General features: G+C 41.3%; 1 protein-coding gene across 13 annotated transcripts in view; it reads left to right on the plus strand.

Annotated features, from left to right (window-relative positions):
- ELAVL2 (ELAV like RNA binding protein 2) overlaps positions 1–17,840 on the plus strand; it is a 100,086-nt gene that overhangs the window by 74,841 nt on the left and 7,405 nt on the right. For all 13 annotated transcript variants that reach the window (XM_062604355.1, XM_062604357.1, XM_062604356.1 and 10 more), the window contains one exon: positions 15,525–15,678. In XM_062604355.1, coding sequence (XP_062460339.1) covers positions 15,525–15,678 — 154 coding nt within the window. The remainder of the gene's footprint in view (positions 1–15,524; positions 15,679–17,840) is intronic.

Raw genomic sequence — 17,840 nt, forward strand, 5'->3', positions numbered from 1 at the left:
ATATTAGGCACAAAAAGAGGGAATTTACAAAGGGGTGTATTTTGGAGTTGGATCTGTTTTACTGTGAAGTATATTCCAAAGAAAATAGTTTACCCCACCAGATAGGGTATCATGCAGATCTGAGGTCAATTCATACCATTGTATTTTCACCATTGATTCTTAAGTCAGTTAGTGAGTTCTACCTAAGAAGTCCTCAAAGACAGAAAAAGGCAGGTGACTAGTCCAGGATGCAGAGCCCAGGCTGAACCGAAGACAGCTATGGCTGCCCACTGCTGTCTACCTCACACCTGCCAGAGCTGTGAAAAGCTGGCACAGTTGCTTTCACTATCCCAGATGTGTTGAGGAGGATTCCTCTTTCCCAGGTCCACGGCTGCCTGTCTCGACTGCCAGCAGCATGCCATCTCCTTCTCCCCATCCTCCCCAGCAGCCTTGCCTAATCTGCTAAGACAACTTGAGGTAGGTCTCCAGTTTTCTTAAAAGGAACTGAATCATAAATGTGTAAAAGGACAAAAGAAATTTTGTAAGTTGCTAGGTTTTGGTTTACATTTCGTTGTAGGGTGAGCCTTGCTAAAAGTTACACATAGGTATTGTTTGCCGGACTTGGTTCTATTCATCCTAATCATATAGCAAAAAGAAACCCAACCCTGGAAGTGCTCAAAGCCAGGTTGGATGAGGCTTTGAGCAGCCTGGTCTAGTGAAAGGTGCCTCTGCCCATGGCAGGGGATTGGAACTAGATGGTCTTTAAAGTCCATTCCAGCTCAAACCATTCAATGATTCAGTGTGGTGCAAGAGACTTCTATATGAAGAAGCTGCAGTAAGATTCTTTGTCTAAGTGGACAAATGGCCTGTCCTTGAACTGGCATAGAGCTGTGTAAGAGCTGTATGTGTATATATATGTAAATACGTGTTGGGGGAAAAAAAAATATTTTGTGCAGGCTAGACACCTTGGAGTTATCATTTCTTACAAGAGACACTGTTTATGTAGCTGTTTGTTACCTAGCCTAGTCATTCTTAAAAATCAGTTAAGATTTCCTTCTCTTTTAAGTTTGGTGGACTATTAGGGTGTTTACATGGGTAATTAGCACCTGTCAGGGGACTAGAGATTTAAGAAGTATTTCTTATCTGAAGTATTAAATCTGTAGGTTTTCTTCCCACTCCTTTAGAGCTCTGCATATATTTAAAAAAAGTAAAAGGCTTATGTAACATTCTGCCAGCTTCCTATTGGAATGAAGTTTGACAAGATCCTTGGCTTGTAAGCAGATGTCCGACTTTGCCATCATCACCTAGTTAAAAAGGTCCTGCTTTAGAAAGCTGTGTACTGAGAAGAGCTAGTTATTGCTTCTGCATAGAACAGTGAATACTGAACTATCAGCTTTATATATGCTGAAATTACAGTACAGCAAGATAAAACTTGGAAGTGAGGAATGTGCCACAACTTTATTAGTGTCCTTTGAGGTAGAGTGTCCTTAAAACTGAGCATTATGCAATGCAGTTTCACTTGCTGCCTTGAACCATTCCTTAGATTTAGAGTAAGATTAATTTTAAAGGAGTTAACCTCTAACTTGGCTGTTCAAGATATCCACCTCTATGAACCTGTGATAGTACTCTTGAAAATGCTGCGTACACTCAATAGAAAACAACAAAATGCTGATAAAATGAACATGCTTGTTTTGATTTCTGAGTTGGTGCAGCAGGTAGTATATTGGGATTGTTCCTGTCTTCACTGCTGATACTTGCAGAGGAAAATTTTGGTAGTGTCACTTCTTTTGCTAATTTTTTATTGACTAATGTCTGTGGGGAGCAATCAAATATGTGAGTTGTGTAAAAGTTTGTTGAAATACCAAAGGCAAGTGAGCTGTGAAGGTGAGAGAAACCCTCCTTACCTTTTCATTTTTTTTTCTTTTTTCTCCAGCGCTAAAGAACATTGATCTAGTGAGTAGCGAAAGGGATCCCATATGGAGGTTTAATTAAATATAGTGAGGTTTACTGATGCTATCAGTCAACAAGGATTGAGAAAGGAGGGCATGGTGCCAGACCATTTAGTGGTCTTGACAGGGTAGTTAAACACCTCAGGACTGTATTCTTAAGGTAAAATTAAAGTGCTGTAGCAGATCTGAAGCAGAGGAACAATTTGTCTTGGAACACAGGTACAGATGGTGTTTTTTTTGTTTTGGTTTGGTTTTTTTGTTGTTGTTGTTTCCCCCCACCTCCCCCACAGACTTCTCAGGAGTTACCTAAATGATAATTATACACTCTTATAGCTATGTTACAGTTAAAGCTTTGGTAGCATTTCCATTATAAACCCCCTCCTCACCATACACGACTCTTCGCTCGCAAATAAAATTTGTTCTTCACTGTAATCCATATCCCCTAAGACTTTGAATGTTACTTCACCAGCTTAAGCTGGCTGCTTGTTTTTCATGTTGCTGACTAATATTGAGAAAAGGATTAAGTTCTGAATATGTATTGCTGCCACTTCCTGTAAACCGTATTATGGCCATATGGTTGCTCATCGGTGCCTAACTGCTCTGAGGAAAATAACTTGTGTGTCAGGCTGACAGCAGCTACTACAGCTTTAGTAGTGCCTGCCCCATCCCTGACAGTGTTCAAGGCCAGGTTGGATGAGGCTTTGAGCAACCTGGTCTAGTGGAAGATGTCCCTTGCCTGTGGTAAAGGGGGGTTGGAACTGGGTGATCGTAAAGGTTCCTTCCAACCCAAACCATTCTGTGATTTTATAACTACACAGCTTGTTTTCTGTTTGGACCCCAAGTGCTGTGTTGTAGCTAATTAGAGTTTCTTGCAGAAGTCTGTCCCTGATTTCCATGGGGTAGAGGATTCTTAGACTGATGCAGCTCACCCTAAGACTGCCGAGCAAGTTTGCAGCCAAAAACCTCTGGTGCAGTCAGGTCCTTCCTAGAGCCTGTGTTAGGGGAGTTCTGACACAGAAATGGAGGTAATAGAAGTGGCGAACAGCACTGAATGGAGCTGAAGGATGACTGCAAGTGTTGCTTAAAAGCCAAGCCCTATGCAAGTGGGAAAAGCCAACAAAAAACTCCTTGTTCCTACTGAAATCATTTATGCCTCTTTTGGTCCTCTGACCTCCCTATGCTATTTAAGTAGGATATTGCTTTCTGCATGTCCAGAAGGCTTTAAATGCCAGGCATGGAAATATGTCTGGGTTTGTTTTTTTTTTTTGTTGGTGGTGTTTTTTTGTTTTTTGGGCTTTTTTAAAATCCAAATACTTGTTTTGTGCAAAGAATGTTTTTTGGTTTTTGTTTGTTTTTATTGTAAAACATGGCTGCATTTTTTTTTTAAATTATGGAAGTCTTTTGGACAAATTGACTTCTATTAAGCTAGTGGCTTACAATTTCTTTTGACATACTAAATACTGACTCTGGGTGTCTTTCATCCATGCAGTAATAGTTTTTCCTGAAAGGTTTTAAGGTATTCCAGTGAAGCAATAACTGTAAGTGGCAATGAATGTTTTGTGCATTTCTATAAGGTCTGTCTATGGAATGAATAATGCAAGAGAGACAGAAGGATGTGTTTGCCAGTGTCTGTCAGCAGCAGCAGCTCCCTAGACACAGTATACGAAAGTTGAAGTATACGTGTTTCCTTCAGAATCAGGGAAAACTTGTGAGAAGATTCATGTCAACCCCAAAAGCAGGAGAATTGGGGTCTGCTGTTCTGAGATTTTGTTCTTGTTCTTATTATCCTGAGCTGGGTATTATTCTGTTTACTCTTGACCTCTGAAGTATGAAATTATATGGGTTTTTATTGTAAGTGTCTGAAGCTTGTGATGCTCTTGTTCACTGGTTGGGCATGAGTGGGGACGGAGTGTTCATCAGAATCAGGAACAGACAAGAGGAAGGACTTTGAGACAATCTGAAAGTGAAAAGTAGGAAACTAAAAATGCTTGTGAATGATCTCTGGTTTCTTATCTTTTATTGTACTTTAATTCTTATTTTTTAAAAGACAGTTACAGTTATGACTGCAGATTTTATTATTCTTTCAAAGGCAAAACACGAAAACCCAGAAGCAAAACACAGAAAAGGAGCACACTCAAGAGCTAGGAACTGAAGTTGCTATCTGAGGTGAAATGCAGTTACCATTGGAGATGAGCTTACCAACAGATCTGGTGAATTCTGTATTTCAGTTACTCTCCTCATCCACTCTGTTCTTACAGTAGAGTACCTGTGTTCAGAATTACCTAAAGAGTACAGAATTAATTTAAATTCTAATGCAGTTTAGGGCCCATTCTACTAGAAACAATGCAGCTTAGAGCCCATCCATCCTAGTCATCATACCTGTCTTTTCTGATCTTGATGTCTGCAGCAGACAGGCCCTTTTGTCTTCATCAGTGATTATATCAGGAACACAGAAGGAAAGCCAGTTCACACTTTGGAAGGTCAATCTCTGTGGACACTTTCCTGTGATCAGGTTTCAAAAGCTGTCTGAGACTGCTGAGGTGAGTAGCTCGAGAGAGGACACCTTCAACACTGGAGTCGGGGGGAGATCAGTGTCCAGGAGCCTCAACTCAGGGCGATGAGAGCCGCTGAGGGAGCCTCAAGTCCTCGACAGGACCTGCCCAGGAGCCAGGAGCTCAGCTGATGCGAGCAGCTGACTCACATGGGACGGAGCCAGGGGGAGCGGCACCAGCCCTGAGTGGGTAAAAACCTGCCCCAGGGAGCATACGAACGGAGCAGGTTGAGGCAGTTTGCGTGGTCAGGTGAGCAGGATGGTGAGCAGTTGCCTCATGACCAGGGCCCGGTCTGGGAGCTCTGCTCTGGCTGCCCGGGCGGTGGCCAGCGTAGGCACCCAGAGAGCTGATGACAGGGGAGGCTGCAGTGCAGAGCTCAGGGTGTAGAGGGTGCCTGCACTGGTCTGGTGAGGGGAGGGTGCACAATGGGCAGGGCTGCACTCGGTGCTCCCTGGTGGAGGTCCTCCTGCAGCAGGTGGCTGAGCTGCGGGATGCTGTCAATAGGCTGAGAGATGTCAGGGTAGCTGAGAGTAAGCAGGAATGCTTGCTCCTGGCCCAAACTCTGCAGGGGCCTCAAGCTTCTTCTCTAGCTCGTGAAGGAAAGGAGGCCACTAACCCGGGAAGCTGGGATTTAGTGACAAAAAAAAAAAAAAAACAAAAAAAAAGAGGAAAAGGACATTTAAAAGCAAGGGGCTTCCTCCTAGATCTGTTGTCCCCAGGCAGAACTGCTTTGCTCTCCTGCAGGGGGCTAATGAGGAAACGCACTCACATCAGAAACAGCTGGCTGATGCCCTGGTAAAGAAGATCTCTACTGGTGCTGCCAGGAAAAAGCAGCGGGTCTTAGTAGTAGGGGACTCTACTTTGAAAGGGACAGAAGCGCTTGTCTGCCGGATAGACCCAGTCTCAAGGGAGGTGTGTTGCCTACCAGGGGCACGGATCAGGGATGTTACAGAGAGGCTGCCTGCTCTAGTAAGTCCCACATACTATTACCCACTTCTGGTGATACATGTGGGTGCTAGGGATATAGACAATAGTAGCCTGGGGAACATAAAGAAGGACTACAGAGCTCTGGGAGAGGTAGTTAGGGGCTCTGGAGCTCAGGTTGTCTTTTCATCAATTCCTCAGGATACAGGGGAGGACCTAAAAAAAGCTAGGAGGATTGGCCAGGTTAATAAATGGTTAAAAGGGTGGTGTCATAGTCAGAGGTTTGGGTGTCTTGAACCCAAAGTTTGTAGGCCAGGTCTAGTGAGGGCTGGTGGAGCTGGTCTGATAACGAAGGGAAAGAGCAGTTTTGGTAGGAGGCTTGCCAGACTGGTCAAGGAGGCTTTAAACTAGGTGTGTTGGGGGAGGGGGGCGTCATTCCATCCCAACACACCCAGTCAGTTGCCAGCACCTATAATAAATAAATGCTCAGACCAATGTAGATAATATTCCAACCACTCCAGCCAATGAGCCGGCTTCAGCTGGAGCTCAGCTCAGATACCTCTATACAAACGCCCATCGCATGGGGAACAAACAAGAGAATTAGAGATGTGTGCATGTCTACGGGGGTATGATATAATAGGCATCACAGAAACGTGGGATGGCTCCTATGGCTGGAGTGTTGGAATGGAAGGTTACAGGCTTTTTGGAAAAGACAGGCCCAGCAGACAGGGAGGGAGAGTTGCCCTTTATGTTAGGGATAGGCTGGAGAGCATGGAACTCTCTCTGGGGACATGTGAGCAGTTAACAGAGAGTTTGTGGATAAGGGTTAAAGGGAAAACAGCTATGGGAAGCATTAGTGTGGGGATCTGTTATAGACGGTCTAATCAAGGAGAACCTGTGGATGAAGCACTCTATAGACAGATGGGAAAAGCTTCGCGCTCACAGGCCCTTGTTCTCATGGTTGACTTCAACCACCCTGGCATCTTTTGGAAGGACGGTACGGCCTGGCACAAGCAATCCAGGAGGTTCCTCGATTGTGTGGAAGACAACTTCCTTCTGCAAGTAATAGAGGAGCCAACAAGGAGAGTTGCCATGCTTTACCTCGTGCTCACCAACAGGGAAGGGCTCGTTGGAAATGTGGTGCTCCAGGGCAAGCTTGGATGCACTCCTTGTTGGGGTTTTTTTGTTTTTTTTTCCCCCACTGGAACAATCTTAGAACTGGGTACTATTCTACAAGGCAAACAGTGTTCTAAGCTGAAAGTTTACACTAGAAGTTATTGAATGTAAGCATATTGAAATAACTGATTTTAACACTGAAAGATTTCAGATTTAAAGACTTGTAAGGGTATCTCAAGTAAAAATGTTTAGAATTTAATATCACTTATTCCTGTAACTCTTGCAGGTAGTACAAACACTGTTTGCCTTCTATACTACCAATAGAGTAGGAGATAAAAAAGATGGCAGTATGGTGCTAAGGTGTCTATAGATAGTAGCATACCATAAGAAACTGAAACATTCAGTTGTAGGGACTGGGTCTCAATTCTTTTTAGAAAATCCTTTAGTTTAACCTGCTAGCTTTCACAGTTTTGACTTGAAAATTGTAAATCAAATCATCTTGATGCTAGAGAAATTAAATATTAAAGCAGTGGAAATATATGTATTTAGTGGGGTAATGTTTTCATTTCTAGAAACAAGTGACTTTCTTACTAACTGCAATACAAAGCTTCAGTGAAACTTTTTTTAAATTGGTGTCTCCAGGGTAACTGTGTTCAGTGTTGTACAGTGTATGTGATCATTAGCTATTTAAAACTGTAGGCTTTGTGGCTACTCCTTGACTTGTGCTGTGTTCAATGGTTTTAACATTGCGTAACATTAACGCTTATTCAGTATTCACCTGTTGAAGTATCTGTGGAAGTAATATTTTAGCACAGCTAATAATTCAGTGCATACGTATATTGTTTGAAGAAACTGAATCTAGAACTGTGGCCAGGTAATTAGTAAATGAGCTAACTGACAGGATACAGGTAAGGAGATGAATCTGGAGAATCTTTACATCTGTATCACAAGTGAAATAACTGGACTTCAGCATCAATAATGAGTAGAAATGGTATATCCAATACTTCTGGCAAGCTTCTTCTGCATGGGAATTAATTCCCTTATATGAGTAACAATTTGTGGAGCACTTTTTTTCTCTAGTTGTGCTTACTTGGAATAATCACAGATAACTAGTAATGTTCTGCCAAAGTAAATAGAACTTCAGTCACACTGGGTTTCTGAAGTTCTGTGTTTCCTCCAGATTTCTTGCCTGGCCAAAACTTCTGGTCTGTAGCAAGATAGATAGTGTTTGGATATTGGTAACAGTGCTGATTTCACTTTGTATGTTATACCTGTGACTAATGTGCTCAGATCCTGGTATGCAACCATTAGAATACAGCAGTCATCACTGTTACACTTTCCACATAAGGTAATCTGTGATTGGTTTATGTTACTAGATGTGAAAAATACCCTGTCCATTTCAAGAATTCAACAGCAGTGACACCAAAACTGAACTGGTAGTGGGAATATTTACTGGCTAGAATTTACTGCTTTAACTTACTTGCTTTTTTTAAATTGCATTCAGTATAGGCCTTAACTGCTATGTCCAGCTCTGTTCCAAATGACATTTACCAGCTATGGCATGGGCAATAGATATCAGCGGATTAGCTGTCCCTGTGAATAAAAAGTCATATATTTGTCAGAGGAAAATTGAGAGGAATTTTGCAGATACTGCTTTATATCTTAACAGATTCCAGTTTTGTAGTGTAAGGTAAACTTGCCGGAAGTTAGCAAACACTTCTTGTGGATTTTGCCCCTTCTGAATGGCCCAGAGTGAGTTTATATCCTTGGTATGTGACAGCATGTGCCCAGCAGTGTTAATTCCCCTTTGGAACACATTATCTATCTTTAACTCCTCTTGGAAGGAATAGAGGGAAAATTACTTTATACCTGGTTTTATACAAAATCCTGGTGTTGTTACCTTCAGTTGATTCAAGTTACTTCCAGACTCTGGGTAGAAGTCTGTTTTAAAGAATTTCCTCGAGATGTGTGGTTGCAGTATCACAGAATGGCTGAGGTTGCAGGCACGTGTGGGTCCAGCTGGATTTTGAACATCTCCAGAGTTAGCTACAGAATCTGAATAACTTCTAATGCTTGACCACCCTTTACCATGAAAAGGTGTTTTCTTCTGAATGAAATCTGTACAGAATTCCAAATGAACTTTTCAGTGCTCCAGTTTGTGCACTTTGCCTCTTACTGTTATACTACAGAGAAGAGTCTATCTCTCTCTGTCTTGCTGTGTTTGTCAGATTTTTCTGGCTAAGATCCTGTTGAGCTGCCTTTTCTGCACGCTGGGCAGCTCCTGGTCTGTCAGCCTTTTCTTGCCACAGAGATGCTCCAGTCCCTTAATCATTTCTGTTGCCCTTTAGTGGACTCCATCTGGGTGTAAATATCCATGTTATACTGGGGGATCATAGAGCTTGGAGACAGCCTCCCAGAAGTGTCTGCCCAGTGCTGAGTAAAGGTGAAGGATAACTACCTTTGACCTGCTAGTAGTGCTTCTACTAATGCAGCTTGGGTGGCTGTCGGCTGTCTTGGTCACAGGGGTACATTCTGTTGGCTTATGATCAGTTTGGTGTCTATCAGCACTCAAGGTTGTCTGCCAAGCTGCATTTCAACTAGGCAGCTCCCAGCATGTACTGGTACTTGGGATTATTTCTCCCCTCAGAAAGAGCTCTGCTTTTCCTGATGTTTAATTTTTTTGAGTTTCCTGTTTGCCCATTTCTCCAGTCTATTGAGGTTTCTCTTGATGGCAGTACAACCTTCTGGTCTATTGGCCGCTCCAAGTTGTATCATCTGTGAAGTTTCTGAGGGTACACTCTGCTCCATTATCCAGGTGATGTTAAACAATATTGGATCCAGTATTAACAGAGGCCAGTATCTAGCCTCCAACTGGACTTCATTCCTCTCATCACAACCCACTGAACCTGCCAGTTCAGTCTATGTCACTGGCCCACTTAACTAGTATGTGCTTCATACTTGTTTAGTGAGTACTTAAGTACATGTAGGTGTACTTAATGTGTGCTTTGTGAGGAATATTATTGTAAAGAGTGTCAAGTCTTACTGAAGTTGAGATGAACATCATGATTATCCACTTGTCTACCAAGGCAGTCATGTCATTATAGAAGGCCGTTAAGTTGGACAGACATGACTTCACCTTTATAAATCTGTGCTACTTCCAGTTACCCTTTGTCAGTTATGTGAGTGGAGATTTTCATGATCAGTTCCTCAATCACCTTCTCTCGGATGGAGTTGAGATTGACTGGCTGTCGTGGTTTAAACCCAGTCAGGTAATTCGTTCGCTCACTTCCCCCCCTTTCTTGCCCTCCCCCTGCTCTCGGAGGGACGGAGAGGAGAATCGAAAAGAATGCAACTCCCACGGGTTGAGATAAGAACAGTTTAGTAACTAAGGTATAACACAAATCACTACTGCTACCACCAATGATAATAATGATGAAGGAAATAACAAGGGAAGAGAATACATCATCTCACCACCAGCCGACCGATAACTCGCCCCCCCCAGCCCGACCAAGCTCTGACCGATACCTCTTCCAACCCTGCAGTCTCCCAGCCCTTCCGGCTAACTCCCAGTTACATCCTGGGCATGACGTGCTGTGGTATGGAATACCTCTTTGGCTAACTTGGGTCAGGTGTCCTGTCTCTGCTTCCTCCTGGCTCCCCCTCCTCCCTGGCAGAGCATGAGGCTCACAAAGTCCTTGGCCAAACCAAAACATCGCTTGTTATCAGCTCTGTTCCCGAGCTGAAAGTCAAAACACTGCACTGCACCAGCTACCAAGAAGGGGAAAAATGACTGCTACTGCTGAACCCAGGACACTGGCCTGCAGTTTCCCGGAGAACAGGAGAATTTCTTGCCAGTCCTGAGGATGGGAGATACTTGCTTTTTCCTACTCCTCAGAAACCTCCCCAGTTCCTCATGATCCTTCAAAGACAACCAAGAGTTGCCTTCCCTTGCAGTGACATTCATCAGCTTCCTCAGTACTTGTGGATGCCAAATTTCAGGCTGCATGGACTTTGTGCAGTTTAACTATTCCTCAGTGTGATCCTGCTCTACTGAGAGTAAGTATTCCTTGTTCCAGAATTTCTGTTGTCTCATGGGCCTGGGATTCCTGAAGGTCACTTATACTGGTAAAGACTGAGACAAGGAAACAGTATACGAAGTATTCTGTATTCTTCTGATGTTCCCCTGGTCAGCAGTGGGTTCATGTTTTCCCATTTTCCTTTTGCTGCCAATACTTTTATATAGATCTTGGTTTTGCTGCCCTTCATATCTTTCACCAAATTCAAATCCAGGTGGGCTTTAGCTTTCGTGACCTCATCCATGCATGATTTGACACCATTTATGTATTCCTGCTTTCATATGGAGTACAAACTTTTATGTTGGAGTTTAATCCCTTGTTCACCCAAGCAGTCCCCCACCAATACCTTTGCTTGATTTCCTGCTTCCTAGGATGATCTTTGGCTTGGAGGTGATTGTTCAGTCACTGGGTATGGTGAGCAGGGGTATCAGCATGGTTTTCAGACCTATAAATCTGCTCTGGCAGCTTGCTTTGTTAAGAACTATGGTATCCACATCTGTGCTACTGGGCTGTCGTAATCACCAGGGAGGTCCATCAGTGTGATACATGGATAAGAGAATTGTAGTTTCATTCTCAGCACTACAGAACATGAACTGCAGATCAGGCACATCTTTTGTGTTCATCATTTGCTTCTACCCTACCTTAGCATCACTGTCCAGGAGGGAAAGAAATTTTAGGTATTCAGCAGTGACCTCACAGGTCACTTATTTGACTTAAGGATTTTTCTTTGCTTCTTATGAGTGCATCTTTCTTGAATTGTAAAAAATGCAACTCTCATTTCTACTTACATTGTACTTTCTCAGTTTTATTCTATCTCATGCATCAAATCAGAATGACTTTGACAGTAGTAGGAGGCTGGACGGAAAGTCCAGTTACTGCATTAAATTGCTTAGAAAATGGAGCTATTTAATCTCAACATCTGTAGAGCTACTTCTAGAGCAAAGTCTAGGTAGTTCGGAGGCTGGGGAAACAGTAGTGCCATAAACTATAGCTTAAGGGCTTTGGCAGGCCTTTGATGTCTTCTATTCACACAGACTTTTATCCTATTTGAAAGGAATTTGTGAGGCTTATGTTCAGCAACCTCTATTCTAAGTGCTCGCAAGCACGCATGCTTAGAAAACAGCTTAGTAACAGGTATTTGAGTTCAAAGCTAATATAAAATCCACAATACCTCCTTAATCAAACCATGGGGGTTTTGAGTTTCTTAGTAGTGAAATGTTGTTTGACTGGCAGTCAATAGCTTTCTTATTGAATAAAAATACAATTCACTGTTTTTCTTTCTTCCTTGGCTGATGGTCACTCCCAGGAATTTTCTCTCCAGAGGACCTGGCCAAATACAAAGAAACTTGTGTTTGACAGCTTAAATAAGACTAGATGGAACAGTTTTCAGTGAATCTCCAGAGAGAATTAGAAGTTGACAGATAAAACTGAGATGTGCCAGTGATGTGTGCAGCTATACAGCTTCCTTCCTGTGGTTTATCTATAAGTAGTGCTTGTCCTCCCCTGCTTTCCTTAGTGTCCAACTTTACATTAATAACTGAACACAATGAACTGTTACAAAATGGACTTTGTTGCTGTGCCCTCCTACTTATGTTGGGCTAAATCTGGGGGCCTGAAAGGGTTTATTTGGAAAATTTAACTTGGCTGTTCAGAACTGCTTGGGTTTTGGTAATTGAGGATTTTATTGTTTCTAGTCCTGACTCCTAGGCAGTCTGTCTCCATTTTCTGGTCCTTGGTCTCCTTAAGGCCATCTTGCCAAATGGGGCATGGAGCTTTTATTTCTTAATGGTGCCCATAAACCAAGTGGGCAAGTTGCTCAAGGTGTTTTATTCCTTGTTGTATTTGTCTACTTCTTGGGTAGATGTCACTGTCCTGCTTCTTGGCAAGCTTTCCGCTGTTTTCCTGTCACTGGTGCAGGTTGCCTGTTATTCTTTGGTGCATAGAGAGTTTATCATAGGTATATAATTTTACCTGCAAAAGAGTAGGAAAGTGACTCAAGATACAGAAACTGTTCTTCTAAACATGCATGTATGTAATGTAAGGGTTGAACATACAGAATTTGAAAAAACATACATCTTGCAAGGATAGGGCTTTTGGCTGCACAGACATATACTGGAAGCAGATTTACCACTTTTTAAGCAAAACAAAACAAAAAAAAACAAAACCTTGTTTTTACAAAAGTTTGGTGTTAAACCCTTAAACACAGAACTTGTAAAATCAGCCACTTGACCCACCTGTGTCAATCTGCTGTACAGCTGGTAGCTGAAACTTGATTCCTCTTCTCTTTCTGACTTGCAAGACTGCTTTCCCCTGAGCTTTATTTCTGTAGTTTTTCTACTGCTGCTCATTGTCCTTGACTTTGCAAAAACTCATATAAGGAAACAGAATGGTTAGTTTTAAAAAAATGGCAAAGTAAAATAACAGTAGGGTCTCTCCTGTTTTTCTCTGAAAGAGCTAATGTTGCTGATGAGATGTGGTTTTGCGTATCGAATCTACTCTAGCAAGTTCTAAGAAATCTTTAAAAGCCTTTCCTGAAGGATCTGCTAAATTTCTCATCTACCTTGTGAAAGGCTCTTGGAAACCAAGTATTCTGTTGTGCATGAACATGACTGCTATTCTTGTAACATGTATTATCTGGTCTCTCGTTTCCACTAGTTTACAAGATTCCATCATTGTTGTAATTAAAAGTGGTGCTGCAAAGTATATGGACGTATTACTTCCAGTGTTGCAAAATTGCCATAATAACTTTTTGCTACTGCTGTTCAGATAGTTAAAGAGGCTTCTTGTGGCAGGTTACAAGCACGTAAGTCCTAAACACTCCTGCTGTGTGGCTCTGACTCTTAAGAGTTGATACTGTCTTCTAGGAATAATCTTACGTAGACTTTCTTAAATGGCAAGAATCAAGGCAAAATGGAATGTCTAACCTAAAAATTCCCAACTAGTCTACAAAAGAAGCTACTGCTTTCTGTTCACACTGTATCTTGAAAAAATTGTGAGATATGTCAAAGACATTTTTGAAAGTGGGAGGAGAATTACTTTCTTGGAAAATGCCCATTGTTATGTCTGACTGAATTTATAGAAGATGTCCCTGTGACATGGGAAGCTGAGGCAGGATTTACACATAGCAGATTCCTGGTGGAGTGTTTTGGTTGGTTCATTTTTTACACTTTGATCATACACACTGGATCAGTTTTTGCTAAAGGGTCTGTGGTTTTCTACATGGCATCATCATGGTGGTAGTTTTCATGAGCAGTTCTGTGGACAGTTCCATAGTGCACATTTCTAATAACACAAAGTGAGGGGGCATGTAGAAGAGGCCTAAGTAATTTTTAGTTCAGGGGGCTCAACTCCAGTGGAAAATAATTCTTCAGTGTGGCTTTACTGCAGTTGAAACAAACTAAATGTAAACTGGGAAATTCTGTTATTCCTGTTGTAAGGCTGGACATTGGCAGCTCTTCTATTGCAATTAAATTGGCGCATCTCCAAAAAAAAGTTAATTTGGAGAAAAGGTTGAGCTTATCTCCAGCTGCCTGTGTGTGGGATCAGTAGACAAACACTTTGAACACAGGTTTTTAGCTCTTGTGTGGCTCTTGCATTAGAAGAGCATGGTGCTGTGGCTTGCAGAGGTCTGTGTTGGATAGTGCATTATCTTGTACAGCTACGAGTTTTGTAGGTCAGGCCTGTTCAGCCAGCTTTGGAAGATCCCTTGCACAAAGCTTTTTGGTAAAAGTTTGAACAATCACAGAAGCGTTCAGGGTACTGCTTGTTTAATCTCCAGGGTGCTCTATCTCAATTGCCTCTTACTGTAGTTCCGTAGGAGTCTAAGAGTTTGCTGATGTGCATGGAAATGATACAGGCAGAGGATTTGAAAATAAATGTAAAAGTATTAGGTGAAAGATATATTTACAGAGCTGAGTTCAGCTTCCCAGAGCTGGCTGACCTTGCATTGCAGTGAGGGAAGGAAAGGAGAAAAATCTGACTGCTTTTTGAGGCTCCTTTTTATCTTAATATTTTCTACGGTGAAAATCCCAAATAAAGTGTTTTGTCTTGTCCTGTTCCACATGCATGGATATTGTGGTCTGGTCTTCCTGTAATAAAGATAAAACACATAGACTCTGTAAGGGACAGTGAAATCTTCAAGATACTGTTTTTGTAGCATGTGTCTGAGGGCTGAAGAATATAATTGATAATCTTAAAATATTTCTGACTGGCTCTTTGAGGCAGCAAGTAAAAACCTCTGTCAGAGTGACTTGAGAAGCTCACTGTCACTTGGCACTTAGTTGTAAGAAGTGTTATTTCTGGTGCAGAAATTGGTAACCTGCTGCTGAGATGAAATGCAGGTTGCATTCCCACTTTTGCCATTCATTTTTAGACTTACAAAAGTGATGTAGCAGAGTGTCTGGACTTAGTGAATGATAGCCTATCATATGATAGCAAGCTCAATGCATGTACAGAGGGCACAGCACTTGGAAAACCCAAACCTTTAAGAGCTTTGGGCTGTCTATGGCTTTGACCTAGAATCTGAAATCTTTATTCCTTGCATTTTTTAAAAACTTTTAATGATAATTAAAAAGAAAACAGTCTCTGATCTTCCTTAAACTTGTCTTTGTAATCTTACAGTAAGCTAACCGAGAACATTTTTTCCCCATAAAAGCTTGATGTGTGTGTACCTAGCTTTCCCCTTTATTTGAAAGTACTCCTTAAATTACATATGAGTTCGTGTAGTTAACTGCTTCTGCACAGTCTGTGTTGTGTTCTTTCAGTTTTTTGCAGAAGCCAGCTCCAAAAAGACCCTACTTAACTGGCTTTGCAAGGTGACTTTCCTGGCTGCCCTTAAAAACATTCCAGACTCTCAGAACAACTTACTTAGTTCTATTTCAACTGTTTAAAAAGTGTTTGATGTCTAGGTTTTTTACTTTTTTCCTAAGGTTTCCTATGCGCGACCAAGCTCAGCTTCTATCAGAGATGCAAATTTGTATGTTAGTGGACTTCCAAAAACCATGACCCAGAAGGAACTGGAACAACTCTTTTGCCATTATGGACGCATTATTACTTCTCGTATTCTGGTTGATCAAGTCTCAGGTAGGTAGGCAGTTTTGCACTTCCTCTCATTTTTGGACTGGAAGTTTTAAAAATATTTCACCTTTCAGTACAACCATGTTGTTTTGTATGAAAGGTGTATGCAAGCCAGAAAATGCAATTTTCTGATGGAGTTGTTCATAAATATGCATGGACAAAAATAGATTGTGGATTGTACTGGACCAGCTTGAGTCACTTCCATCCTGATGGTACAGGTTTGAAGCCTGTTTCATGGCTTGTGATAAACTTACAGCTGCTATAATCTTCCTTTCCAAGCTGCTGTGTGAAAATAGTCCCTATGCACCTTATGAAATGCTATTAAACACATTTTTATAAAAATAAAATTTCATGTGTAAATGCAAAGCTAGTTCTCTGAGGCTAGGATACAAAAGACTGGTCTAGTAATTTCTGTTTTCAGGGTAGCCTCATTAACTTCAGGCACACAGAAGAACATGAACTTTGAGTTCCTCAGGAAGGTTAAGTTCTGTCTTTGAGGAACTAAGCTTTAGCAGATTAGTTGCATTGTTACAGGATGTGTCTTAACCAGTGACTGGGTGTCAATGACGCTGGTTACTTTTCAGACTTGGAAAGTAGTGCGTGTAATTTTGCTGGATTAAGTGGCAGACGTTGAGGAGCCTTATTTGCTGCCTCACCTGCTTCCAGCAGGCCTGTTCCAAAAATAATCAATCAAATGAAATGCCAAGTACATGACAGACATCCTGAATGTGCAAAGCAAAGTACAGAGGAGCTGGGCTCTCAAAATTCTTACCTAAAGAAAAAAAAAGACAACCACACCCCCCAGAAAAACAAACCAAAACCAGATCAGGGCTGTGGGACACAAGAATTAATGTACTCACATAATAATAAGCTAGCTTGATTTTTTTTTTTTAATAGCTGTACCTGGTCAAAGTTGCATGTATTGTGGGTGACAAAGCTTTCAGCTGTAGGAGGTCATAAAGTTTTCAAATGGTCTTACTTTGAAAGGGTTGCACATACCATTGTTCGACATTTGGCTGACCTGTAGAGGGCCTCATGTATAGTCCATTACGTTAGCAGAAATCTCAATACTGACACATAATATTTAAAGTGTTTTAATAGTGTGAGTTGGTAAAAGTGTAGAGAGGCAAGAAAAGGAAAGCTAATGGCCAAATAGTAACTTCTAGATGCAGTAGATTTGCAGGTCAGATTTCCAGTCTTTGTGCAATAAGAAACTTTTTTAGAGTATGTCGCTATATATTCATGGATAGAAATAGGTGGAACTTTACAAGGGGGTGAGCTAAGTAAATATAATTGAACTTTTAAATATGTAATATAATTCTTAAGTACTCATAAATCCAAGTATGTGCACAGTAGTTCTCTGGCATACAATGTTACTCAGGTTGAATCTTTCTTTCCTCCTCCTTCCTAGTTAGTTGGAAAAGCTAGGCTCAAAATGCTATGAATAATAAGCTTGTGATACCAACTGCCATGAGAAATGCAAAATTGAAGCTGTGATATTTGCCTCTAAAGCTTTCTTATGCCTGCTTATTGTCATTTTGCTGGTTTAAATTGTCATTATTTATGAACAGAATACATTTCTTGTCATTAATGTCTTTCTCAAGTGAGGACAAGTGTCTAATTTGTCTGCTTATTCATGAACCAAAAGAAGGGGCCTCTAAATGGATTTAGGAATATTACAAAATGACATGCAACTAATTAGTGTTAGCTGTAGTAGCTTTAATATTAATTGGTTTAAGTACTGAAACTTCAGTGTGTTAATGTATTTAAGGCACAGTGTAAACTTTTGAGTTGTGATATTCTAAGACCCTCCATAAACACTTATACCCTTGTATGTCATCCTTGACTTTTTCTATACCAAGGAAAAATAAATGGCCCAATGAAATTTTCCTTTAAAAATAGCACCTACAAAAGTATGGTGGTATGCTGAAATTGAATCTTTTACTTAGAAGTAACCACAGGCTGTTAGAGCCACAGTAACACTATTCCTGCAATTTACAACCTGCACTCTGTCTTCATCCTCACTGCATATTTGCTCCAAAGGGAATTTCAAGGAGTGCTGCAGGAGAGCATAAGCCATTTCTTGCTAGTATGGAGCAAATGACTAAGCTATTTACAGAATTTCTGTGGATTTAGATATTACAGAGTAGTATGAACTGAACAGAGAT

Source organism: Pezoporus occidentalis, unplaced genomic scaffold (assembly GCF_034315485.1).
Source record: "Pezoporus occidentalis ecotype Australia unplaced genomic scaffold, CSIRO_AGI_Poc_V1 ctg86, whole genome shotgun sequence".
Classification (NCBI taxonomy): Eukaryota; Metazoa; Chordata; class Aves; order Psittaciformes; family Psittacidae; genus Pezoporus; species Pezoporus occidentalis.